The following is a 27,125-nucleotide window of genomic DNA, read 5'->3' as shown; positions in this document are numbered from 1 at the left end:
AATTGGCTCGCCAAAAAATAAGATAGATTTATGGGCCGGCATGCAAAAAAAAAGGTTTTCCCTGGGACTTTGGTGAGTAATGATTTTTCTGTAGAAAATAAAATACAAATATGGGAGCTGGGGAGGACAGGCAAGGATTTTTTTTTTCTCCTTTTTTTTTGCTTTATAAGCAGTGTGCGGTGTCTTTTGGATTCAAGTGTGTATTCCATAAATCTCATGTGGCGTAGTTATGAGCCTGAGCTAATGCATGTATTCTAATTTGTATGTGCAGGGCCTCCTTTTTTTATTGGATTTGCTTGGTTGCAGTTCATATTAAGTTATTGGCTTTGGTGTGCGCTCGCAAAGGGGTACGGGGCCCGCTGGACCTCCTGTATGAGTGTGTGTGTGTGTGTGTGTGTTTGAGTCTTTTTTCGATCCATTCTGACCAGCCATAGTACATGAGCCACACATATTGGTTTTTCTTTGGAGCAGCTGTTTCTCCTGCAGCTTCCAGTCTCTCCAGACTGCAGCTCTGTGAGAGCAAGGAGGAGAAGAAGAGTACGAGGCGGTGGAGGCGGAGAAAAGGGGGGAGATAGATAGACGTAGGGAGGTAGGGGGGTAGGGGGAGGTCAGGAGAGAGATTGTGAGAAAAGTCAAGGATTTCATATCTGCTGGGGTTGGATGGTAGTTGTATTTTTTACGGCTAGCTTTGGGTATTTATTATATGTATATATTTCCAAGTCAGTACTCTGGGGTATTTTATTTTAGTCAAAGAAGGCTGGTTTGTATTTGAACTGAAATGAATGTTTTTTTTTTTTAAAAAGCTCTGGGAAACATTAAGACTTCAGGACTGTGTAATAGATGCCAGTACTTATTTTTACTTATTACTACTTACTCTTGGAATATGTCTTTCAGTGCGGTCTCAGTCCAGGGCGCCACAGAACAGAGAAGACAACAGCATATGCCTCTTTTTTTTTTTTTTTTCCAGTTTCATATTTGCATATCTGGCATGGTCTGATAAAGTATTAAAACAATTACTCACACTACTGAAAGTATTTATGAGAAAGGCGGTCATTTTTAGAGACAAGGTTGATTTTTTTCAAAAAAGAAATACATTTTTTTTTTCCTAGTGAGTATTTCATCAGACGTTCGCCCCCCCACTACTGAACCCTTTGGAGGAGGCCAGTGTGTGTGAGTGCTCGGATAACTAAGTGACGAAGCATGCGGTTCCAACAGATTATAAAGTGAAATAGGGTGTCCGTTAAATGGCATTCACTTAATATTGTTTATGTCATATATAATATAAAGTAAATACAGTTACATATTTAGCTTTTGAAACGTGCAGATTGTTTTTTTACTTAACCGAAAACAGCTGCAAGCTTCTGGTACATGTGGTAGTCATCTAGTCATCGTTACTGTAGTTTTGACCTTTTCGTCCAACTTAGTGGAATTCTATTTTGGTTAAAGAAATATCTCAACATTTTGGGAATCCTTAGAGTCTTGTCATCACCGTGAGTTTGCCAGAGACTCCAGAACGTCACCGCTTCCAGCCAAGAAAAAGTCCAGCACACCCCCCCATCCGCCATTCAACCACAGCTTGTTTTTACACAATGTTTTTTGTACAAATCCAACACATTCTAATGTGTTAATTAGTGCGCTTTAGATGTGCTGGATGGCTTTATTTTCTATTGGCCAGTTTAGGTCTTTCCTGCTGTCATGTTACTGCGAGCTAAGCTACGTGGCTGCTGACTCTATAGCTTCATGTTTAACGCAACTGTTTCTCATCCAACTCTCTGCAAGACAGCCAATTAGCATATTTCCCAAATTGTCAAAACAAAACCATTTCAAATCTTTTCTGACGAAAGAGAATACATTTTGCCAATTGAGGAGTGTTCATCTGAATCTACTATTGAGAAGGTGAAGGGTCCCTCCATTGATCTCCCCCACAAAGAAAACGGTATTTATTACACAGCTGGCAGCTAATTATGCCGATCTAACTCAGACCCTGCTGATTGTAAAAATGTGGTTCTATTCTTAATATTTAATTCCTCGAGAGCAGTGACTTACACGCCATGGCACGTGTCGGCGCTGCTTTCTTTTTTGATGAATTTTGATGAATTATAAAACATAGGATCAAAATAAAATGCACCCAACAAAAGGATGTGGGAAATGCCAAAGTACTTTTCATCTCCCCTAAAAGCCTAAAATCTGTCAGTGGCCTTTAAACAGGCATTTGTATAAGCTGATTGCTAATTGTATTCCCCCATTTTAATATGAGTAGGAAGCAGACGCATGCACAGCTGTTGTCCTGCTTTTGGCAAAGCTATAACTGATATTAAAGTGCCAATGCCTTGCAGTAACACGGGTTGACTTTGGAGCATGCAGATGAATGCTGTACCAAAAAAAGAATTGTACAGCTGGATGTGCAGTATATAAAAGCACTTTGAGTCCAGAATGAAGTACCAAGGGAGGGTTAGATCTCACTGTGGTGACAAAAGGTGCCTCTGGCCGGCCCACGCCGCGATGCCGTGTGATAAGGTTACTCTGCGTGCCGCCACCGCCGTCTGTGGGGTTGGATTGTGTTCCTTTCGGTCCAGTTGGACTCTGCAGAGAGGATTATTGGAACTCGGCCGCAATAGGCCTTTCAAGCTACAGCTCAGGCTCCAGAGGACTAACAACAAGCCAGACACTGTCAGATCCAGGGGTAGTGAGGCCAAGGGCAGTTGCTTTGAAGTGGGCTATGAGATTCTCATCTGGAGGGATCAGATGGGGGGTGAAAAAGAAGACAGCGAGAGGTGCAAAGCTGCAGCTAAACAGGCACGCTGGGCTGGCTTCAGAAGCTGCAGAGGTGGGTTTCACTGTTAGAAGCCAGAGCCTACAGTACATGCTATGAATGGCTTGAAAAAAAAAAAAAAACGACTTGTGAAGTAACAGAGTGTGATTTGAGAATAACAAGAGAGACGATCGCTTACAGAGCCCTAAAACACAGATGCAGGAGTGAAAGGGACGAAGGGAACGATGTAAGTGATGTAAAAGATGCAGTCGAAGTTATTTTTGAAAGCAGACAGGGAGATGAAGGAGAAATATTGATTCTGCAATCAAAGCGTGCTGAGAACAAAAAAATGATGCCTCTATGTTTGTAGCAGAGGTAAGACGGAGGGATTTGTGTTGATTGTGCTCTGCATAATTCTTTAAATGAAAATCAGGGCCGTCGTTGCAGGATGTCCACGTTTTATAATCAGCCGGCGATGTTTAATGTATGCGTTCAGCACATCATTCTCCCCATCTATTGAAAACACCACTGACTCAAGAGACCGAGGTGTCCAAGAGAATACATTGTCAGGTTATATTTACTGATAAGCAGAATTGTGTGGAACTAATTGATGGCAAGAAGTCCAGAACATTGAGAAACGGGAGAAGAAGCTGAGTGCTTACATCGTGCTTGCATTGTTATTACATGGCCATGCATAATTTCTCATTATGACTTAATACCTACATGCATTTTCCCTTCTGAGAATATAACAGTCGGTTTTACAAGCACATGTTCCAGATTATTTGTGCGCTTACCCGGCACAATGGATATACAACGTGCACCAACGGGGCCAACTCTTCCTTGTTCACACACACAAAAACATGCACACTGATGAGAACATTCTTCGCTAAGCTTCCTTTGGCTTTTAACCCCTTATCTCTCCTTGCCTTGTATCTTACGCTAACTCGGGTCGCTATCGCCAAGAATAAATCTTCAACAAAGGGCTTCGAGGAAATATTCCAGGCTTTCACATCCTAGACATTCAGACCTCACACGATAGTAAAAACAGATGTGAAACTCGATTGCTATTGGACTTATGAGATAGTATCAGTCAATCAATCAACACACACACACACACACACACACACACACACACACACACACACACATACATACTGTAAGATGGTCTCACTTTCTTCCTGCCTGAAGAAACCTCAGCCATGTTTTTGTGTCCCACGAGGAATGCCTTTTATCATGTGACACGGTGGTGTTGGCTGTGGTGATGGTGGGGGTGGGTAGGGTGCAGGGGTGGTTGGGTGACGATGGGCGGGGGTGGGGGGTGGGGGGGGGGTGTTGTCAGACAGCTGTTTCCCATCAGCACTCAGTCAACTGCAGCCATCCAGTTGTAACCCTGCTTAGAGGACTTGGGGGGGGGGGGGGGGGGTTTAGAGCGGAGCTCAAAGAAGTGCGGGGGCCACAATGCGTCCAATTAGAAGGTCATCCCAATTTGTTCTCCCATATCCACGGCGACCATCAGGCGTCTCTGCTCGTCCCGTGTTATGCACAAATCCGGAGCCAGAGGTGAACGAGTTGCTGCCATCTGGGAGTCATTATGCCTTTTCCTCATTGTTTCCTGTCTTTTCACCCCAACCCAGCTCCACAGAGTTCTGCTCTCTCTATGTTGGCTCAGCTCCCTCGGCTCTCCCCCCCCCTACACACACACACATACACACACACACTCCGTAATTTAAGACTGGGAATGCTTAGCGGCAGACACTCATGCACAGGCGTCTACATTAGCACATGTTATGCACCTCTTTTTTTTTCAGTTGCGTAGAACAAAAGCCTGTTTTCATTTACGATGTACCCCTTTCTCTTTCACACACTCCCAGTTCCACTTTCTTCCTTGCGAGCGCTAGTCCCATACTACAGTTTACAGCTCTGACATTATTCCAGGAGAATATTTTTTTGACACATTTAATAGAATCCCTTGCCACTCCTCCTCATGCTGTGTAGAGCTTGAGGCTGTGCAGTGGAGCCCCTTTTTATTTGACAGTATGGCGGAGGCAGGAACGAGCCGCCTGTGGCCGCCAGAAATCTCCCTGCTCTGTCGGGCTTTCTCGGAGTTTGCTTTGTCTCCAGTTCAGCTTCTGGCTGGCGAGCTCTTTCTTCTTTTTTTTTTTCTGTGCGCAGGCTACTCGTTGTGGAAAGCTGATAAATGGCTGTGGTAGCTTTTCCGCCGGCTGCCAGTGGAGCCGTCTGGATCTCACCTTTCTGTAGCAGTGTATCGTCTTGTCTTACTGTCAGCCATTAAGACTCGCCGCTTTCTCAGCAGCTTGTCTCAATAGACCTTATCCCCTGTTCGGGTAAGGGAGGGATCACATGAGGAATCCCTGCAGCTTTCTGCCTGTGCTGATTTACATGTCTGATGTATGACATTTATGGTTTTTAATAGAGCCTCACAATGAAGGTGTGTTGGCCAGGAGTTGGCTCTTAAACGACAAAGCTAGCAAACAAATCCTTTGTTATGGTGCCTTCAAATGAAACTTGCGGTGTCGTATTTTTATCATAGGAAGTCAAGTACACAATATCCTGTTCTTCCATTGTTTTAAGTCTCGAGAAGGTAGTTGCTAGGTTACTGACAATATGTCCTTGTTACCCTCACAAATGTGTTTTGTGCATTTCACTGCCATGCTAGAAAAAGTAAAAAGAAGACACCAGATTAAATATCCTGGTGGAAAACAGATTAAATACATAAATGACAGTAATCCATCCTTCTATTCCACGTGTTACCTGTTTGCTTGTCCTGTGTTGTCCAGTTTTGCGTGATGACTTCAGGCAGAACCCGGTGGACGTGATGGTCGCAGTGGGCGAGCCGGCAGTGCTGGAGTGCCAACCTCCCCGTGGGCACCCTGAACCCACCATCTCCTGGAGAAGAGACGGCGCCAACATCGATGACAGAGATGAACGCATCACAGTAAGAGATGAACTGTTAACCGTCGTTCTGCACACGCTGTTTGCTGTAAATCGTTGGTATTTAGTTGCCCTTTTCAGGAACTCTTAAGAACCAATTATCTCTCACCTCGGTCACTTTGAAGTGTGGAAAAGCAAGCCTGTTCGGTGGAGTTCACCGAATAATTCCCTCGTGATCATGACGACACTAAATAACATCATAGGTATCCCCTCTGAGTTCCCAGCACAGAATTGAAAATGCCAAAAAAGAAGATTTATTGACACATAAAAATGCTAATCATAAGAAGAAAACATGGCATGCGATGGATTTTTTTTATGTCTGATGGCAAAAATACATAGCAACAGAAACCAGCAACAAGCTGGCGCTACTAGGTGTCAGCATGAGCTACCGCATGTTATTAATCCGCTATATTAAGTTGTCATGCGGTGCACAGCACACAGCAGTCATTTTCTTTTTATGTTTTTGTATACACACGACTGATTTCTGACCCGCGTCTGATTGGTCAGACCAGCGGGAGCAGCCTTCTCCATCCTTTAACTCACAAATACCACGTTGCGTTCGTGTGTGTGTGTTGATTTGTTGATTTGAATGTCTGTGCATGCTTCCGGGGGACGCACAAGAGCGAATTCAAAGCTCACGTTAGTGCGGAGTGACAGGTAGAGTCTCTCTGGGGGACTGTGATGGACAGAGCAGCTATCTGTGATTTAAGGAGAGGCATGGATCAGAGCCAGGGGGGAGGCTCCTCTGAGGGAAATACAAAGGCTGCCTTTTGCTTTGTACTTCCTGCGTGCCTGTCTTTGTCCTCCCTAATCATCTTCTCTATATGGAAATATGTCTTTGCCATGAGAGTTCACTCAAAGACATTACTTACTGTAGAAAGACCAAAGTAGTCCACCATGGCTACTTTCCATCCTTTTGGAGTAGTTTCCCTTGGACCATCATTTATTAATACTGATATGTAGATAAAGAGTTTATTCTTAATAGCCATTCTTAGAAAGACTCTCATACAGAGCAACAGTTTGATTTATTGGTTTTAATTAATAAAAAACCAATGAAGAGCACTTTCATACAGGAAAATGCATGTAGATCACACGACAAGCAGCTTCAGAATGTGTGTGTGCCTTCAGGGCATCTAAGGCTAGACGAAAGAGAACACAGCGGAACGGAGCAGAAGCGAAAAGCTGAGGTTTCAGTGTCCGAGATGGAGGATAGACAAACCACATTTGGATTTCTTAGCGGTGGAATTGCTGCTAAAAACGAGGAGCGGTCAGTCCAGGAAATAAAAAACATCTCGGTCTGCTCTTTAATCAGCTGCAAAAGTTACGAGAGCAGCAGCAAACAGCACGGAGTTGCAGCATAGCATTAGTCCACGGCATCGGCTTGAATTAGATCGTCTTTGCAGTCCTTTTCGGAATCGTTTATTGGCATCGCCGCTCGCCACAAAATGTGATATTGGTTCATCAAGGACGAGTTATTACACAGACTCAGCAGTCCATTGCCCATGCATGCCCGATGAATAGACCCAAATCTCTTTATCCAGGTTCACCTGCACGACCTCAGTCACCTGATTTTAATATGATTACACATTTAATGAAAATGTAAGCTAACTCAATAAAACTACAGTATGGGAAGGATTATGAGTCAATAATACATTATGCACTGACATTCAAGTAATTGTATTAAATCCTTTATTATATGTGTAAATGTCACGGTTTACCCTGTTTTATATATGCTGCTAAACCATGTAGCTTTTATATATGTATATTTATTTAGCATAAAATATGCTGTTATGAGTTCATGCAGTTTTCTTATCTCTCATGTGCAAATAAGCTCAATTGTAAAATGAAAGCTGAATCCATGTATTGATATTGTGCAGCCTCATGCAGCTAGAATTTCAACAACGATGTCATCCGTCATAAACAGCCCTGTTACTGTATGAAATCCTGCCGTTGCGTTTTTCAGTCATAGAGCTTTTTGCATCGACTCCAATGTGAGCCACAACATCCAAACCAAATCCATTGGATACTGACAGGAATGGCTGAATCTGCAATACCTGTTTCCCAAATTTCCCCCCACTTGCTCCTTGTGATTACACAGCGGTCGGCTTCGTGCATGAAATGTACACAGAACCACAAGTCACACCACACTCTGTCAAATCTTCCTCTTCAAAACCACATCGTTTGCAGCACATTTAGAAACGTCCTCCCCCCCCGCCTGCTTCATGGACGCACCACTGTAGGCAGCCTTGACCTCTGACCTCTGTTAAGAAATAACAGAGCCGTGCTATTGCGGGCTGTGTATGTCTCTAGCAGACGTCTAAGAATAGATTGATTTAACTGCTTGGAGTGAGTAGGAGAAAAAAGCAATCTTAAATCATAATAACGAGGCTGAAAGTTTAATTGAATGGCCGGGAGAAGAATTTCAGTCGTGAATGGATTTGTGTTTGTGTCGAGATCTGCCTGCCTGGTTTCACTAGTAGTAGCTTACTTACATTAAACACACTATAAAGGCAGCGAGCAGGGTCTGTGGGGGTCGCATGTTGGATATGATATGAAAAGAATGAAGCCGGTGTGAAGTGCATATAGCTCCCACATCTTTGGTGTACGTGTGCATGCGTGTGTGCAGATATCAGGATGAAGGAGGGCGAAAAGTTTGGGAAAAAGGCAAAGAAGTCTGACTGAACATCTGAGGAAGGTTCCCACAAAGAGGCGGTGTCTTTTGTTCCCAGGGTTCTGTGCTAATGTAGCGCTAGATATGAATTATGTAATTTCATAATGGGTGACCTTCTGTGCAGCTTGAAAGGCGGTTTGAATTCTGGTCCTTCGATAAAGAGATGCACACAGGAGCACACAAGTGCTACTTGCTGTGCATAAAATGTATATTTTAGAATGAAATATAGCTGAGATTCTAGTTGTGTGTGTTTAGGTTAACAAGTCCATAGAGAAACTTTAAACTGTGGCCCAGACACAACATTTTCCAAATGTCTCATGTGCATTATGGAACTGCCGACACTGCAGATAAAGATGGTAAAGATCATGTATGAAAACAGCTGCCCAAACCAATGTGTGTGCTTTGTTTTAGATCCGCAGCGGCAAGCTGATGATCACCAACACCAGGAAGAGCGACGCAGGGAAATACATCTGCGTCGGGACCAATATGGTGGGAGAGAGGGAGAGCGAGATCGCCGAGCTCACTGTGCTAGGTAACATTTGCAGTGCTTCACTTAGTCTAAGTGGCCTCTCAGTTCACAGTGCTTTCGTTTGCCAGTCCGCTACGCCAGGTTCTTTCTCACCGGGGGGTATAATAATCCATTAATTACGTTGATTATGCACCACTACCACCCAATCCGCCAGCTTTGGAGAGGTTTTTTTTCCTCCCAACAAGTGCTGAACATCCACTGCTGCTACATCCAACACTACAACCCCCACAAACCTTTCAGTACAAGAGCTCCCCATGCCAACATCCCCGTCCCGAAAGGCCTGTATCCAGCCTCCGTTCTCCACCCCTCACTTATTTTCCCTAACATTTCCCATCAGAATAGAGCTGTAATAAGTATCACATGGTTAGATGACCTTGGTTGAGGTTGGGAGTATACAGTATCGTTCCTCATTGAGCTCCTCAAGGCTGTGAGAATATTCTTGCGGAATGCAGAACTAGGTCAAAATGTGTTATTCTACAGGTTGTGCATAATAAATGACTGTGGAGACTGAAGGATGATTATCACTAGAATATTAAATGTTTCCAAACTCTATGATAATTGCAATATGTAGATTACTTGCTTCATAGGATTCTTCAAACACATAAACATGTTTCTGTGTTTTCTGTTCCTCACCAGAGAGTCAACTGTCTCTGCTCACATTCAATGTATGAATTCCAAAGTCAATGTTATTTCTTTGCTATGATTCCTTGCATACGTTGCTTGCATCAAGTGCATGTTATTGTCAAATGATTGAAACAAAATGAAACCCTTAATTAAAAGACAACATACAATCTATCATTACACTTGGTACAGTGATGTTTATCTATACAAAGAGGTAGAATATGGATAAATCAAAAAATGGAATGTAGATATAGAGAGCTATTGGACATGACGGCCGTTGTGATTAGATTGATGTGTGCTCCTCTCTGTTGTTCGAACCCCCAGAGCGTCCCACCTTTGTGAAGCGGCCCATTAGTGTGGTGGTGTTGGCAGAGGAGAGCGTGGAGTTCCACTGCGTGGTTCAAGGAGACCCCGTTCCCACTGTGCGCTGGAGGAAAGATGATTCTGACCTGCCGAAGGGCCGGTAATGCACAAAGGCCCTCTATGCACATTAATTTACCGTGCAAACGCGGCGTTTCAGCGTTTCCTTTCATGTCCTGATTGTGTGTGTCCGTCCTGCCTTACAGATTTGAAATCCTAGAGGACCATACATTGATCGTTCGCCAAGTGACCTCTCCAGATGAGGGCTCCTATACATGTGTGGTGGAGAACATGGTCGGAAAGTCTGAGTCATCCGCCACGCTCACTGTACACGGTCAGTACAACGCGACCCCTCTCGTGTAACGTCCTCTAAACGTAGCGCCAACTCCTCTTCTCCAAGTGCAGTTCACACACTCTTTTTCACAGCCTCAGCCTTCCCTTTTCATGGATGAAATATTTGAGATGCTTCTAGCCTAAAAGGAGAATTAATTCCGTCTTGTAGTGTCACAAATTAGCAGGCAGTGCAATTATCTCCGGATTTTGTGTGCTTGTTTTTTTTTTTCCTTTTCCCTTCCTCGCTAGAGGTCGTATAGTTAAAAAACAAGCAGTATGAGTTTGTTTACAGCGCGTTCCATTTTAATGTCCTGTATAAACCGAGAAGAGCATGCAAAGTAAATGTTTACATGACTGCAGAAAATGGATTCATTTGGTGTGAGTGGTCCTGCCACAGTGACACCCTTTAGTTCTTGAATCAGCAGCAGGAAATGTGCAGTGACACGCAGTGTACGCACATGTACACGTAAGCACGCACACGCACTGCAGTGACACAGTGGGTGATGTAGACTGTGAGGGCAGTAGGACTTAATTAAAGATAAGGCAGGGCTGGTTGCATGCTGGGAAATGACATGGTTCCAATTACATCGTCTAACTCTCCCGTCCAAAAACCTGAGAAAACGAGCGTCAGGGGGGCCATAGCTAATTTAGGCATTGAATGGAGAAAGGCCGGAGTAGCTGGCAGATGAGTAGAAGTTGTATTAAAGGGAGGAAACACAGAGCTATCCAAGTTAATGGATGTTTCATAATTAAATAAAAAAAAACCTCCGGCAGAAATCGTAGCAATAGTCATAACAGTGGATTCATTTTTATTTTCACATTTGGTTGATATTAAACAGTTGCCGTTTGAAGCAGATGGAGCGTACCAAATATGAAAAGAAATTGCCTGTGCACGACACACGTCTGTTCAGACAAATCCAACCCCGAAAATCTTGAGCATTAATCATCCTCTCGCAGTAGTTAGAAAACCAGCTGGTTGGCTATAAATCCAGATGTGAAGATGTGCAGCATCTCAAAAACATCCAAACGTCCACGCAGCACCAGCAGCTTCCACCTCCCTGCCTCAGCCCTCACAGTTTTATGTGCTCATTAGTGGATTGTCTCGGTCCAAGTAAGGCTCAAGGCCGACCGGCTCTGGAACTCCAACCGGCAATTACATCTACTTTCTCACCTCACAGTCAACTAGAGGGCCAAACAACAGGCCGCGTTTTCTCCTGACATCTGTTAGACTTCTCATTGATGCCATCTACATTTGTATTTGTGGTCAAATTAAATGAATCATATAAAAATACATCATCCTTGTCAATAAATTATCCGTTTTTCCTTTCTTTTCTTTTTTTCCCCCTCTGTCTCTGCATGTAGAGGAATACGTATTAAATAAAATGACCGTGTCATAAACACTACCGTACTAAAGGAACATTTTAAAATAAAATGTAGATATCATCAAGCAGTAAAAAACTAAACATCTGTGCTTGCAGTTACATCCGTATGACTGACTGTCTGTCATACATGTTCCATTGTGTTCACTCTTTCAAGTGTCAATACTGTTCATCATTGCAGCTCCATATACCTGTATGTGCATCATTACAACTGCTCTTTTTTGTGTCTTTTCCCTTGTAGTCAATACTGGTAAGTTGTCATCCATCCCTCATCCACCATCAGACAACATCAAGAACTCTTTAGAGCTGTCATTGTCTTCTTCACTGTAATTCCACCCACCAATACAGTATGTAATTCAACTTATGTACGGGTTCATTTATTTATTTTGTTTTTTCATTTGAAAAAAAGGGGTAACTAATGGCTGTGTCTTACTACATACACACTTTATTCCTTGATTTTCATGCATGAGATGTTTTAAAACTGGGATGATGAAAATGTATCAGCTTGCCAGGTAATCAGGGCCTCGTTTCCTCCGCAGTGCCCCCAGCATTTGCCATACGCCCCAGGAACCAGGTGGTGGCGGTGGGCAGGACGGTCACCTTCCAGTGCGAGGCCTCAGGCAACCCGCAGCCCGCGATCTTCTGGCAGCGAGAGGGCAGTGAGGTGAGATAGACCCTCGGTCTGCCGTCGCTCTGAAGCACTAAGGAGCGCAAATCGTCAATAAATAAAGGATTCTAACTTTTCTCCCCTCCAGAGTCTCCTGTTTTCTTACCAACCGCCGCAGCCCTTCAGCCGCCTTTCTGTCTCCCAGATGGGCGGCCTGACTATTTCCGACGTTCAGCGCTCTGATGGCGGCTTCTACAGCTGCCAGGCTCTCAACATCGCTGGCAGCGTTATTACCAAAGCACTGCTGGAGGTCACAGACTGTGAGTAAAGGGAAGGTGTGATGGAGGGCAGATGGAGGGGGAGTTTTGTTCTGCAGCTTTCTAGCTTCAATGCCTTGTCTTTTGGCTGAACTGACTCGTCTGCTGCAGCAGTTTTCCGTAGTTGAGCAGGTGTCTGAGGCAATAAACTGGCCTCGGTGGCAGACTGAGAGCTACTGACTGTCAGGGGAGGGGTTTCATGTTGGGCTCCAAACCATCTGTTTCCATGGTGATGGAGTGTAAAGAGCGTCTGGCCTTATCTATGCTACCTCTGAAAATATAATTTCTGAACAGTTTGGTATGTATTGTAAATTAAGAGGACTAGGCCAATTATAATTACAATTATCCAATGTATCTCTAGTTTCCATTAATACAGCACAGTCTGTGTTTTATTCCACTGTAAATATTTGTGAATTAACACTGTAGCTTTGACATATGATATTATTTAAAGGTATTTTCATATGGAAAGTGGTCTGACTCTCATCCAAATCCTGGCTGATGAAATAACTGTGTTAATTGTTTTTAAAAAAGCAATTTAAATGTGCTCGGAGGCTCACACCGGTAATTACACACCACCAGCAAAGTCTACAAGCTCCCAATTAAATGACCTGTGTGATCACGGGGATGTGTGTGTGGATAACTGCACACTGTGTCCCATACAGTTAAATTAATGACGATGATTGCTTCAGGCTTAAACAGACAGTTACTGCATCCCTGAGTTGTTCGATGCAGCCCTATTAGTCAGAAAGGATAATCTGCTGCACATATCGGTAATGTGTTCTGCTGCATCCTTTATAGGGAAATGAGAGGCATCCACTCTTGCAGGTAATGGAAATAGGAAAAAAAAACAAAAGATGGGGTCATGTTTTATGTAATTTTTTCAGTGGTCTATTGCACTGAACTCCCGCCTGCACCTGTTTCTCTCTACTCTCCCCTCCCCCCAAATTATCTCCGTCCCACCACACTCCTCTCGTCCCCTTTTGGAGTGGTGCATTTGTATGGAAATAACTGGTACCTCCAGCAGTTTTCAAGGCATGTTTCCATATTCCGTATTTTTATTTATTTATTGTATTTATCTAGACCTGCTGCCCCCATCAGCCTGGATTCAAAACCAGAGGAAGAGAGCAAAGAGAGCTCTGTTATCTAAGTGGAATAGTTATTAGTGGGGCTCTGCCGTTGTGATTGGAGCCGGCTCCAGCCGTACCTACTGCCGAACCAACGATTAGTTGCTCTCCGCTGGAGGGGAAAAGTTGATTTCTTTTTCCTCCACTGCCTGCACAGCCACCTAAACCTATTGTTCTCTCTTTACCAATTTTCCTTTCAATATCTTTAGCATCTTATCTGTCTTTTTTTTTTTTTTTTGGCAGCGTTTCATTTTCATTTTCTTTCATTCATCTTTCTTACTTTTATTTCTGTCTCTCTGTTCATGGTCTTTTGTCAACATCAATTTAAAATTCCATAATGTACAGTTTTTGCCGTTTGCATTCTGCTTTTATTTGATACAGTAGAGATACAGACAGGAAGAATGCAGGAAAAGAGAGGGAGATGAACGCTACACAATTTAGCCACATGGACACCAGACCCATTTCCTGTTTTTTTTTTTTTTTTTTTACTATTAATACAGTTTAAACCCCAAAACAAGAAAGTACCTTTTGTACCAGCAGGAAATTATAACATTCAAGAGCGCTTGTTTCCTCTGAAGCGTATTAAGCATACAAAGCACAACGCCAGAGATTTAAACTTACTTTAGCCATACTGTCCTTATAACCACTATAATGGTTCTCTCATCTCAAACAGATGCTTTTTATGTGCCTCAACATGACCCCAAAAACCTTAAACAGGTTTAAGCTGGAGCGTCTTTTGTAGGCAAAACATAAAACACATGTTTAATGTTTATAATGTGTGTGTGTAGTGACGACTGCGTTAAATTCTATTAGAACAAAACGAAAAATAAGGCTTCCTTTTCATATTTGCTAATTCTTAAATGTCAAAAGCTCTCAAATGTTTCAGAATTTTTCAATAAACTATAACTACTACTTTCCAGTGTGACTGCCACACATGTTTAAGTACGTACTTGCAATAAGGCCACCCGGCAAGTGTTAACATTATTGGTCTTTGACTTCCCTGCTTTGGTTTTGTTTTTATTAGCTGGGTCAGACCACCCTCCTCCCGTGATCAGGCAGGGCCCCCTCAATAAGACCATTTCTGTGGACAGCACAGTGGTCCTGGGCTGCCAAACAGCCGACTCTCCACCTCCTACCATCCACTGGAAGAAGGATGGAGTGGTGGTGTCTCCAGTGGACTCCCGCATGTCCATAGCAGACACAGGATCTCTGGAGATTCGCTACGCAAAGGTAGTCGGAGTAAAATAGAAGCATAGAAGAAGCTCCAGACAAGCCAACCCACTCATGTCTGCCACTGTGCTTCCTCTCCTCAGCTGGGGGATACAGGCTTCTACACCTGCGTCGCTTCGAGTCCCAACGGAGAGGCTTCCCGGACAGCGTACTTACAGGTGGAGGGTAGGTCACACCAATCCAGAACGGGGACATAAAGGTGGTAAATACGTGCTGAGGAGTCCTGTGTGGTGTACTTAAATGGATTTCTTGGCGTCTCTGTGGCAGAGTTTGGAGTTATAGTTCAGTCCAGTCAGCCAACAGACCCTAACCTGATCCCCAGTGCTCCATCCAAACCCGAGGTGACCGACATCAGTCGGACCTCGGCCACTCTGTCGTGGAATTCCAGACCAGACGGCGGCGGAGCGCCTACATCTTACCTGATCGAGGCATTCAGGTTAGAAATGTGCAGTAAACCTGGCTGGAACTCTCCTTGCATGTGCGTGTTATTACATCTTCACCTCTCCCTGCAGTTATACATTAGGCAGCAGATGGGTGACCCTGGCCGAGCACATCAAGACACAGACCTTTGTACTGAGGAACCTGAAGCCCGCAGCTGTCTACCTCTTTATGGTCAGAGCGGTGAATGCGCATGGCCTCAGTGATCCCAGTCCAATTTCTGACTCTGTTAGAACACAAGGTCAGCACGGGCTTTTCATTCCTTTAACATGCCAATTTCAGTACGGATGAGCGCGTCATTGTTGCCATTTTACTTCTTTCCTTCCCTTTTCTTCGTGCCGACAGAGAGCTCCTCCACCATGCAGGGAGTGGATCACCGGCACATCCAGAGGGAGCTGGGCGACGTGGTCATCCACCTGCACACACCGACCGTCCTGTCCTCCTCTGCCGTCAGGATGCAGTGGATGGTAAGAGGGGCCACGTATCAGAGTCAGTGTAAATAATAGGAAAAGGTCAAATTAACCAGGGAATGGAAACACACTTTATAACTGAAAATAGAAGCCAAATTAGAAAGAATAATGCAAGAATGTCTGTTACAGAGCATTTTTATAGTCTCTGATATGTTTTCTTTTATTTTCCCAAACAATAAAAAGAAATGAACTGTCAGTGATGACTGGGTAAATACACTTTCAGCAGAGAAATAGAGAAACAGAGATCTTAGCGGTGCAGGAGGAGCTTCGAGGCTAAAACTGCCTCGTGTGAAAGTAAAGTGTTTACAAAAGATGTTGAAATTGCATGTGTTTTTTATCTAAACATCTAAACGTTTATTAGCAGAGAATAAACCCGCAGTGCAGAGAAGTGACTGTGTCTTCGTTGTAATGCATTGTGCCCGAGCATGGAAAGTGCTTAGTCCTCTCCTGGCTTGACTTTAACCACAGCCATGTAGAGGGGAAACTATTAATGACCTCATAACGCGGTTTGCAGTGAGAATTCACAGTTACGTATGAGGACATGTTAATCTTCATCGACCTAAATGCAAAGGGAATTAACTGAGTTAAAGCAGATCATTCCTGTGGGGGTTTTCACTCTGACCTCATGTTGTTTTCACTCACATGCAGATATAATTGGGATCCTCAGACTTAAGTTGCATGACAGCTGCATCACATTTCAGGCATCCCTTTGATCCAAACGCAGATGTTTAATTTCTCATGATCAAAAAAAGGCCCTAACCCTTGCATGTTTTTTTATCTCTGCACCTCCGCCAGGTGGAGCAGCAGTCCCCGTACATTCAGGGTTACAAGGTGCTTTACAGGGCGTCCGCTGAGCACGGCCAGCCAGAGGGGCAGTGGAGTGTCCTGGAGGTGCATGCTCCACGGGAGGACGGGGTGGTGATCGCTCAGCTGAAGAGAGGATCCATCTACGAGTTCAAAGTGCGCCCCTTCTTTGATGAGTTCCAGGGAGCGGACAGTGAGGTGAAGGTGGTCAGGACGTTGGAAGAAGGTGACTGCAGTATTTAATGTGTCTATAAAGAATAATTGCTGGGAGGAATTAAATAATATTGGTGCAACTCTTTAATTTCTTTTAATAATATATGCAAAGGTATTGCTTTTTTAATATGCAAACCTGTTAGAGATGCAGACCACACCTGGGATACAGACAGCATCAAACAAATGTTTGTATCCGCGTGATTAACTGTGTGCTTCATTGTCTTAGCCCCTAGCAGAGCACCCCAGGGCGTTACAGTGACAAAGAGTGATGCCAATGGGAGCGCCATCCTCGTTGCTTGGAAACCGCCTCCGGAACGGGAAGAAGCTGGAGTCATTCAGGAGTACAAGGTAAGAAAAGAAGTCCCCCACTTGCTCCCAATGACGTGTATTACAGCAGAAATGGCCTCTTGTGTTGTCAGATGTGTCCCTCAGGCAATCACTGTCATCTCGTCTCCTCCCGTCACTTTCTCTCCGCAGATCTGGTGCCTGGGTAACGAGAGTCGTTATCACGTAAACCAATCGGTCGACGGCGCCACCTTCTCTGTGCTGGTCTCCGGTCTGGCGCCGGGAATCCGCTACGGTGTGGAGGTTGCGGCCAGTAACAGTGCCGGACCTGGGGTCAAGAGCGACGCCACTTTTTTTCAATTAGGTGAGAGTTCAGTGAGGGAAGCTAAGTTACAGCATCTCAGGCTTAAAACTTCTTATATGTTTTTCAGCCTCCTTTTCATTGTACAGTGTTCATAAAAATATCTAATAAAGCCCCATATTGTGCTTACCCTGCTGTTACTTAGCTTCATATAGTTTTTTTTTTAACGATGCTATTATAACTTTGCTGCATCAGCACTTGTTTGTACATTAATTGTCCATGCACACACTGTATAATGGCTTTCTTCTTCTCCTGGTTAGACTCTGCAGGCCAGATGATAGATATCAGTGAGGACAGAGACACCTTGTCTCAGATCTCAGATGTGGTGAGGCAACCGGCATTTATCGCTGGCATTGGCGCCACCTGCTGGCTGGTCCTCATGATCTTCAGTGTGTGGCTCTACCGTCACCGCAAGAAGAGAAGCGGCCTCAGCAGCACCTACACAGGGATCCGCAAGGGTGTGTGTTTCTCAGTTGACATGTAGACGGTTGTATGTTCAACATGCTCATCTCCCAAGTGTGCGTCTGCAAAAGCAGGTTATCGGTTTGCTTTCGCGAGTACAGTTGAAGGTCATTATGATTGTAGGAGGGATCAAGCCATGACACGCCGCCGCCACACTGAACAGCAGCCTTCGTCTCCGTGATATTAAGGAATCATTTAAGAGGTCGATAAGCAGATCACATCAAAGGGGGGAAAAGGCTCCGGTCTAATCTTCCCTCGACACAAAGACTTCAGAAGCAGATTTTGCATTTGCGGCCAGTCAAAGGCTGACCTTTAGCCGCTCATTTGTAGAGTGTCATTCCTTCAACACAGCAGCGTTCTTAAAGGGAGAGGCCTGTCAACCTGCCATTTACATGTCTGCTGCAATATCGCTGTTATTTTTCCACCCGCTCTCGGGCGGCCCGTCACACTCATTAACCTTCACCTGGACGCTTTGCAAAGAGGCAGCAGTGAGGCAGATGGCATGTGGTCGTTTAAATGTTTCTACACATCAGTTTTGTCATGAAGGGATGTGAAGGGTACATGCATAGACGTAGTGTGAGTAACGAAGCACGTAGTTACTGTAAATAGTACCTTTATTGAAGTTTTTTCTCCTCTTTCTCCCCCCGTCTGTCCATACAGTCCCGTCATTCACCTTTACACCGACAGGTATGTGCAATGTGATTATTCTGCTAATATTTGTGATTTTTTTCTATTAGGTAGGTTTATATAGTATAGTAATATATGTAGGTTTTTCTCACTCAATGCTCAAAGCATATAAATGGTATTTTACTAACATCTCAACATAGAATACCATAAAACAAAATGTAGAGGGATTCAATTAAATAAAACAGCACCAACAATATATGAGCTCAAAAGCAGGTGATTAAATACTTATTTCTCTTAAGTTATGATTGCAGTACTAGCATATTTGTTGGATCAAATTGGGGATTTAGTTGATCCCAATGTGTGCTGCATACACATCTATATGCTGATGGTGTGTCTAGCCCACTTTCTCACTAGCACAGCTTCATTTGAAATAAGTAAAATACGGAGTATATTCTATAGGAGAATGTTGCTTGATGTTTTACTGTGGAGGAGAAAGTGTCTCAAACAGCGATCTGAATCGGTTCTGAAGTAATGCGGGGGTAGGTAAAGGCACAGTCAATTATTTGTGTTGTGTTGGTGCACATTAAACCGTAGAGAGTCAGACTTTGTGCCCCGCCGATGGAAGCTTGTATTGAAGTGAGTGCAGACTTTTGACTGTAGAGTTTATCTTAGAATCTCTACCTGCCTTTCATGGCTTCACTTTCTCTCCCTTTGGCACTTCCTCGTCTTGACAGCTCATCAAAGCGTATTGTTTTTTTTTCCCCCTTCTGTTTCTCTTTCCAGTGGCGTATCAAAGAGGAGAATCTGTGTGCAGCGCTGGCAGGTGAGTGATATTTTTGTCCCTTTGTGTTATATAAAGGCTCACGTGGACAAACGCACTTACACCGTAGAAACACCAGGGGGAGGTGTTCCCCTGCTCCACACCATGAGCCCCCTCACGTCCCCATGCTCATTCATCAGCCGCATTTTGATTGAAGGCGCTGTGGTCCTGCTTGTTTCAGACCTGGCCTTCTCGGCATGGGCGAACCCCTAAACCAACTGTGGCTGCCAGACAATTGGCCAAACGCGTGTGCCAATCACAAGGACTGCAGCATCAACTGCTGCAATAATGGCAACGGCACCAGTGACAGCAACATGACAACATACAGCCGACCAGGTGGGTGGGAGACTGAGCTCATGTCATAGTTCAGGGACTGTAGGAGCCTCCGAGGTCCACACTCTGTGTCTTGTAACAATCAAATTATGGAGCTGGGTGACTCGCTGTGTTCACATGCTGCTTTGTCTCACGTTTCCCCCTCAGCTGACTGCATAGCAAACTATGGAAACCATCCAGAGAACAAACAAGGGGGACAGCTTGGTTCTGAGACGGCCATTTACAGCGACGTGAATCTCTCCAACAAGCTCAACGAGATTAAAACGTTCAACAGCTCCAACTTGTGCTACACGAGCCCGGGGGGAGACTCGGCAGCCACGTACGAACCCATCCCGTACGCCACCACGCAGCTCATCCAGGCCAGCATCAAGAACAAGGCAGCCACCGGGGGCGCTATAGCAGAGCCTCTGGACATGCACTGCTGGAAACAGCCCCCCAACCCGCCTCCCATACCAAAGGAGATGGCAGTGCAGATGCAGTACAACATATTTGAGCAGAACATGCTCAATAAAGGTGAGGTATTGAGTTTGCTTTGCAAAACGGATATAAAATACAGAACGAGTACAATGTGAATGTTGTTTGTCTTCAGATCATCTGCAAGGAAGTGAAGGAATGATCCATCCCAAAACCATGCCCTACAACCAGGCCCGTGATCACAGCTCAGCAGGCTCCCACCACAGCTCCGACAGAGGCAGCAACAGCACCTCCGGTAAGGCCCACGGCTACTCTGTACGATGGAGAATTTCAGAAAGTCCGTGTTTACATCGGCGTTTTCTCTTCTCATCTCTCAGGGAGTCAAAATCAAAAGAAAGGAACGCGGGCCCCGAAGATCCCCAAACATACCGCAGTAAGCTGGGGGGAAGCTCTGCCTCCTCCTCATGCTAATGCCTGGGACTGTGATGAGTACAGCCTGCCCACGGAGAGGAGGTATGAAGGCAAAGACACACGCAGATGCATGCACTTCTACACAGCACACGCTAATACACAGACATGCATCACTCAGTGTTGAAACAGGGGTCTCCAAAGATAGCTGCAGTAGTGCACTTGATAGGGAGCAAATGTATTACCTTATTTGTCCGCGACTGATTATCCAATGCAATATAACGAGACACAAAATTGAATTAGATTGAAACCGTTCATTATTTGGAATGTGTCACGTTAAATTATTGGCCCACCAGGATAAATTGGCTGGAAAAAAAGCAATTCTATGATGAAGTTATCAGCCTCACACAGAGGTATGCTGTGAACACCTGTACGCCTTCTGTTAAAACACGTCCTTATTGTCAAGCCGTCACTTTCAAACCAACTAATTACGCCGTTTAGATTCTTGTCGTTGTCGGTGTGTTTACTTTGACAGCAGGTACAAATCTATAATTACTTCATAAAATGTACACCGAACAGAACAGAAACGAGAGATGTGCAGTTTTTCTAGCAATAAAAAACAGATGGTGCTTATTGTTCATTTTTGTTTTTTTTTTATCTTTGATGGAAATTTGTGTTTTGATGGCAGACCGAGGGATTTGCACTCATGTTTAATGGGCTGTGACTAATGTATCGGGACTGCCAGCGCCCTCTCGTTCCTTTAGCCATTACCTCACCATCGCTTGTTCTTTTCTTTTCAGTTTTGATCCAGAGGAGAGAATAGAAAGCTGCCCTACCCCACCAGCAAGAGGGGCCGCTTCGTCTCCTCCTGAAGTGTCCCATAGTCACCCACCCAACACAACACCACAGGGAGACCTGAGCAATGGCTTGCACGATGGAGATGAGTACCTCAGGTAACCAGAAATAAACCTTCCTGATGCTGAATTCAACCATTTTTAACCGTCGTTACACATTTTTTTGTTTGCGACAAGACAACACAGATTTGTTTTAATGCCCTTCTCAGCCAACACATCGCCAGCCACCCTCGCCCTCTCTCCCCAACACACACCTACAGCTCCATACCCTTCTGCATGGACACCAATGTTCAGGAGGACGAGGAGGACGAGGAGGAGGAGGAGGACGAGGAGGAGGAGGAGACAGACGCAGAGCTCACTGAAAGTCACTACAGCCAACACCACAATAGGCAGAAGCACAAACACCAGCTGCACCACCCCTCTCCACACAAGCTGCTCCTCCACGGGCTGGAGCAGACCCCAGCCTCCAGCACTGGGGATCTGGACCGCTCGGTCACAGGGTCCATGGTTAACAGCTGGGGCTCAGCATCTGAGGACAACATCTCATCTGGCAGGTCCAGTGTTGTCAGCACCTCGGAAGGGTCCTTCTTTACAGACGGCGATTTCAACCAGGCAGTCGCCTCTTCGCGGGATATCGTAGGCCTGCGTATGTGCAGATACCCCGAGGAGTCAGGTGAGACGTCAGGCAAAATAAAAAGGTTTCATTATGGGTATAAATGTATTAGCTACACCTGTTCCATAAGGACTAGCATCGGTCCGCCGCTTTGTCCAGACTGGATTATTAAGACAGTGAACATTCAAGTTTCCACAGGTGTTTGGTGTTCCTGTCTTTCCATCTCGTAAAATGTTTTACTACTAGTTATCTGTTTTATGTTACCTGTTATGTGATTTATTCAATTCAATTCAATTGTATTTATAGTGTCCTATCACAACAGTAGTAGCATTATTAACAGTAGTAGTAGTAACAGTAGTAGTTGTAGTATCAACAGTAGTAGTATTATTAACAGTAGTAGTAGTAGTATCAACAGTAGTAGTTTTAACAGCAGTAGTATTAACAGTAGTAGTAGTAGTATTAACAGTAGTAGTAGTAGTAGTAGTATCAACAGTACTAGTATCACCATTAGTAGTATTAACAGCAGTAGTATCAATAGTAGTAGTAGTATTAACAATAGTAGTATTAACAGTAGTAGTAGTGTCAACAGTACTAGTATCAACATTAGTAGTATTAACAGCAGTGGTACCAACAGTAGTAGTATTATCAACAATAGTAGTAATAGTAGTAGTAGTATCAACAGTAGTAGTATTAACAGTAGTAGTAGTATAAACAGTAATAGTAACAGTAGTAGTAGTATTAACAGTAGTAGTAGTATTAACAGAAGTAGTAGTATCAACAGTACTAGTATCAGCAGTAGTAGCATTATCAACAGTAGTAGTAGTATCAACAGTAGTAGCATTAACAGTAGTAGTATCAACAGTAGCGGTATTAACAGTAGTAGTATCAACAGTAGTAGTATTAACAGTAGTAGTAGTATCAACAGTAGTAGTACCATCAAAAGTCGTCGTATTAACAGTAGTAGTATTTACAGTAGTAGTAGTATCAACAGTAGTAGTACTATCAAAAGTAGTCGTATTAACAGTAGTAGTATAAACAGTAGTAGTATTTACAGTAGTAGTATTAACAGCAGTAGTAGTATCAACAGTAATAGTAGCATCAACAGTAGAAGTATTAACAGGAGTAGCATTAACAGTAGTAGTAGTATCAACAGTAGTAGTAGTATCAACAGTAGTAGTATTAACAGGAGTAGCTTAACAGTAGTAGTAGTATCAACAGTAGTAGTAGTAGTATCAACAGTAGTAGTATTAACAGTAGTAGTATCAACAGAAGTAGTATTATCAGTAGTAGTAGTAGTATCAACAGTAGTAGTATCAACAGTAGTAGTATTAACAGTAGTAGTATTAACAGTAGTAGTAGTATCAACAGTAGTAGTAGTATCAACAGTTGTCGTATAAACAGTAGTAGTAGTATTAACAGTAGTAGTATTAATCGTAGTAGTACCATCAATAGTAGTAGTATTAACAGTAGTAGTATTAACAGTAGTAGTATCAACAGTAGTAGTAGTATTAACAGTAGTAGTAGTATTAACAGTAGTAGCAGTATTAACAGTAGTAGTAGTATTAACAGTAGTAGTAGTATCAACAGTAGCAGTATTAACAGTAGTAGTAGTAGTAACAGTTGTAGTATCAACAGTAGTAGTATTAACAGTAGTAGCTGTATTAACAGTAGTAGTCCATGGCGGCAGGCTCAGCCACCCTAGTAATGATTGGTCCAGTACTAGCAGTATTAGTAGTATTAACAGTAGTAGTAGTAGTATTAACAGTACTAGTAACATTAGCAGTATTAACAGTAGTAGTCAATGGCAGCAGGCTCAACCACCCCAGTAATGATTGGTCCAGTAGTAGTAGTATTAACAGTAGCAGTATTAACAGTAGCAGTAACAGTAGTAGTAATGATGGGTCCACGTCTGTGTTGATGGCAGGCCGGCGGCAGCAGCGGCCCAGCAGCCCCATGTCCACAGACAGCAACATGAGTCCTGCAATAACACATAAAAGGCCCAGAAGGCATAAACAGAACCAGTCTGGTCAACAGGGCTACCAACCCAAAGATGTCTTCAACGATGGTAACAAAAAAAAGAAGAAGAAGAAACTGAACCAAGAATGAGATTTCCTACTGCTTATCCCCTTATAACTCTAACATTTGGATCCCTCTCCTCTGTCCCCAGACTCTTGCATGCCTCTGAATTTCCCCGGCCAGATGTCACACGGCGAATATAAAGTGAGGGGGGCCACGCTGCCTCGGATGGGCTCTGGGGATGCCCGGGGTCGGCGAGGCAGCACCGGGACTCACAGGGCCAGGGAGGCTCCGTCTGAGCAGAGGGAGAGCCAGGACAAGCACAAGACTTCGGTTGGAGGAAAAGGAAGCAGCAAAAGCCGACAGCACTCAGGCACTGGATGGATTATATTGCATGCTTTCTTTGATGTGATTGAATTTGATTTACCAACTAAACTGTTTTCTTTGCTGTCATGCCTACAGAATTTGGGGATGTCCTTCTGTACAGTCGCCCCTCCTTCCCATCAGGTCAAGCTCAGAGGGAGCCTGATGAGACTCATTCATCCAGCTTTATGTCATGTGGAGACTCGAGGACCAAACAGGGAGGACAGGTGGCACCTACTGGACAGGTGGAAAAGGGGTAAATCTCAATCAGGAACATATACAACTCTTCAGCTCAAATATATGTGTCGTTTATTATCTGTAATCATTTGAATATGTTAAGTGCAAGGGAGAAACATGACGCATTTTTTGTTTTTGCAGTTCCTGAAAAGAAAGAAGAAATGTGAGCACAAAAGGAATATCCTCCAGTTGCGTCAGACAAAGGACTTTGACCTTAACGATATGGAAAAAAGACTAAAAATACTGCACAATACATGCTGTTGTTTTCTACTTCGAATTTCTCATTAGGTGTTGGAAAAAGAAGAAAAGTGCCCTCATGTTTAAGTCTGTGGACTTTAATTTGATGCACTGTTTATTGTTTGCTTTTTGGGAGGGGGAGGGGGGCTGAACCGCTGGTTGCTCATTTAAGTGAGATGAATGCACATTTTATGGCGGTCGTGAGTGTCTCCACAAACATTGTCCATGGCGACTGCTTGATGCGGCCCACACATGATCCTTGCTTGTTGTCTTGTTATTTTTACTATGATTGATCTTCAGCCATTACCAGCCATCTTGTAAATTCTTGAAATTGTTTACTGCCACAGAAGTGCTTCAAATTCAAATTTTATATAACAGTGTTAATGTTTTATAAGTGATGTACATCTTGTCTTTGTATTATTTGTCCTACTTCGGTTATAAAAGCACAATCACTTAATTGTATTCTTTATTATATGAATTTCATGTCTGGAGGAGTCTTGTTAATCATTTCATCGGTTCACTTCAGGCTGAGAAACGATTGTTGATTGTGATTGTGCATTCGGTTGCGTACATTTGAGCTGCTTTCGTTCAGATTTGAACTATCTGTCGTGTGTACTGAGAGAATTGCATGCAGATTCACCTGTAGGAGCTTTTGCTGAACATCTTGACTGCTTTGTCCTCCCGTTGGGATGATGAAAAACCTGGTCATGGACTGGTTCCATATATCGTTTCTCCACTGGGTCCATTTCATTTAGTCCTGTGTTCCCTTTGAACTCGGTCATAACTCCTGGAGCAGGGCTGGACAATACACTTTATTAAGGAAATTACTGATCATGAATCTCTTACCAACATAGATTCATTCAATTTAAAACAAAAAAGAAGAGAAAGTGAATATGTATTAAGAAAATGTGTTGATAGTGTGTGTTTATTGTTCAATTTAAGTTCAACTTGCATTGTGCTCTAGGTTTTGGTCACATTGTTCAGCCCTGTTCTGAAAGTTATATATATGGAACAAATATGTCACTTTAACTACTCTGTTTGAATAAATATTGCTGTTCCTTAAGCAACAACAACACATCAGCTTTTAACTCATTCTTTAAACAGAATTCTTCATTGATGATCCTCTTTGCTGTTTCAAATGAAAACCATTCTAAACAATGAACAATCAGAAAAAAATGATGACCTGAAGTTCACCGACATATTAAGAAAAAAAATGCCAATCATGCAAATGATTATTGATCCTTTCCATTGTCAAAGGTGTTTTTTATAGTTTGAACCTCAAGATAAAAAGATACGCTAAAAAGAAAAATAAGTATGATGGGTAGTATGTTTCCTGATCCTTTTTTCACCCGTTGTCTGAAAACACATCCAGTACAACAAAAGAATCCTGGATGAGTCATGCAATTTTATTTAATTTGATTTATTTCTAGACCTTGAGAAGTTTAAAGCAAACAGCGCTCATACAGCAAGGCTTTGAGAAAAGCCTTTTTTTCTTGGATGTGAACTCTTTGTGTAGAAGTGGCATCAAAGAAAAACATTCTTTGAACCCTCAATCATGTCGATCATGACATTTGGTCTGTTGAAATGTTTAAATTTCATTTTAAATTGCCGCATTCCAAAAGGCCGGCTATTCTTCAGAATTTGACTTGTGTTTCATTATGCATATTTAAAGCATCTTAAAAATGAAGTTCATTTAATTTTAGTTTGGTTCATAATTTCCACCTGTCAGCTTTTTTGCTGAATGCCTCTCGGTTGGTCCCGCAGGTAAACCCGTGGTTGAGAGGTGATGTCGACGAGGAAGACGAGAGAAAAGAAAGCTGTGAGGATGTGATGAGACATGCTGTTTAATTAACCTCACTTGTGAACCTTCATCAGCAGAGCAGCTGTGCTGTTGAAAGGTTTCCCAGATGTCTTTCAAGCAACGTGTGTGTGTGTATCCAGTATAACTGTTCCTTGACTCACGCAGTAAGTGATGCATCGTCAAATCATTCTTTATAATTAAACCAAGTCCGTCCAGCAGTGATGAATGAGGTGAGTGTGTACTGTGACCTTTGTGCTCCTTCATTTCACCTTTTAGTTTTTACCCCGGTGAAAGAAAAACGCAGGAATGCCTCTGATTCCCTGTAACTGCCAAATTAGACTTGGATACTTATCATTCTGACAATTATGTTTCATGTCGTGTTGCTTTCAGATTTCAATTAGAAATTCTTAGAATACTGATTGCTGATTTTGGCAAAGTAAGTATTGTGTCAGATTAATCACGAAGATGTTACTGCAATCAAAACACTTAAAGCA

At 43.4% G+C, this 27,125-nt stretch overlaps 1 protein-coding gene across 1 annotated transcript in view; it reads left to right on the top strand.

Moving 5' to 3' along the window:
• The window catches only part of LOC311025407 (roundabout homolog 1-like), a 74,287-nt gene extending 48,287 nt beyond the window's left edge, over positions 1-26,000 (top strand). Inside the window, exons 3-29 of the mRNA XM_084028291.1 lie at positions 5,551-5,708; positions 8,787-8,907; positions 9,850-9,988; positions 10,092-10,219; positions 12,137-12,261; positions 12,353-12,524; positions 14,670-14,875; positions 14,959-15,040; positions 15,143-15,311; positions 15,388-15,554; positions 15,659-15,780; positions 16,579-16,813; positions 17,027-17,148; positions 17,278-17,449; positions 17,707-17,904; positions 18,569-18,595; positions 19,319-19,358; positions 19,537-19,691; positions 19,836-20,201; positions 20,278-20,397; positions 20,480-20,615; positions 21,311-21,463; positions 21,574-22,037; positions 23,902-24,042; positions 24,145-24,366; positions 24,456-24,612; positions 24,735-26,000. Of these exons, the coding sequence (XP_083884417.1) occupies positions 5,551-5,708; positions 8,787-8,907; positions 9,850-9,988; positions 10,092-10,219; positions 12,137-12,261; positions 12,353-12,524; positions 14,670-14,875; positions 14,959-15,040; positions 15,143-15,311; positions 15,388-15,554; positions 15,659-15,780; positions 16,579-16,813; positions 17,027-17,148; positions 17,278-17,449; positions 17,707-17,904; positions 18,569-18,595; positions 19,319-19,358; positions 19,537-19,691; positions 19,836-20,201; positions 20,278-20,397; positions 20,480-20,615; positions 21,311-21,463; positions 21,574-22,037; positions 23,902-24,042; positions 24,145-24,366; positions 24,456-24,612; positions 24,735-24,741 (4,304 nt within the window). The 3' untranslated portion in view covers positions 24,742-26,000. The remainder of the gene's footprint in view (positions 1-5,550; positions 5,709-8,786; positions 8,908-9,849; positions 9,989-10,091; positions 10,220-12,136; positions 12,262-12,352; positions 12,525-14,669; positions 14,876-14,958; positions 15,041-15,142; positions 15,312-15,387; positions 15,555-15,658; positions 15,781-16,578; positions 16,814-17,026; positions 17,149-17,277; positions 17,450-17,706; positions 17,905-18,568; positions 18,596-19,318; positions 19,359-19,536; positions 19,692-19,835; positions 20,202-20,277; positions 20,398-20,479; positions 20,616-21,310; positions 21,464-21,573; positions 22,038-23,901; positions 24,043-24,144; positions 24,367-24,455; positions 24,613-24,734) is intronic.
• The last annotated feature ends 1,125 nt before the right edge of the window (positions 26,001-27,125 follow it).

This window comes from Eutrigla gurnardus, assembly GCF_963514095.1.
Source record: "Eutrigla gurnardus genome assembly, chromosome: 15".
In the NCBI taxonomy this organism is placed as follows: domain Eukaryota; kingdom Metazoa; phylum Chordata; class Actinopteri; order Perciformes; family Triglidae; genus Eutrigla; species Eutrigla gurnardus.
Note: the sequence above shows the minus strand (reverse complement) of the source record. Positions and strands in the feature narration are given on the sequence as shown.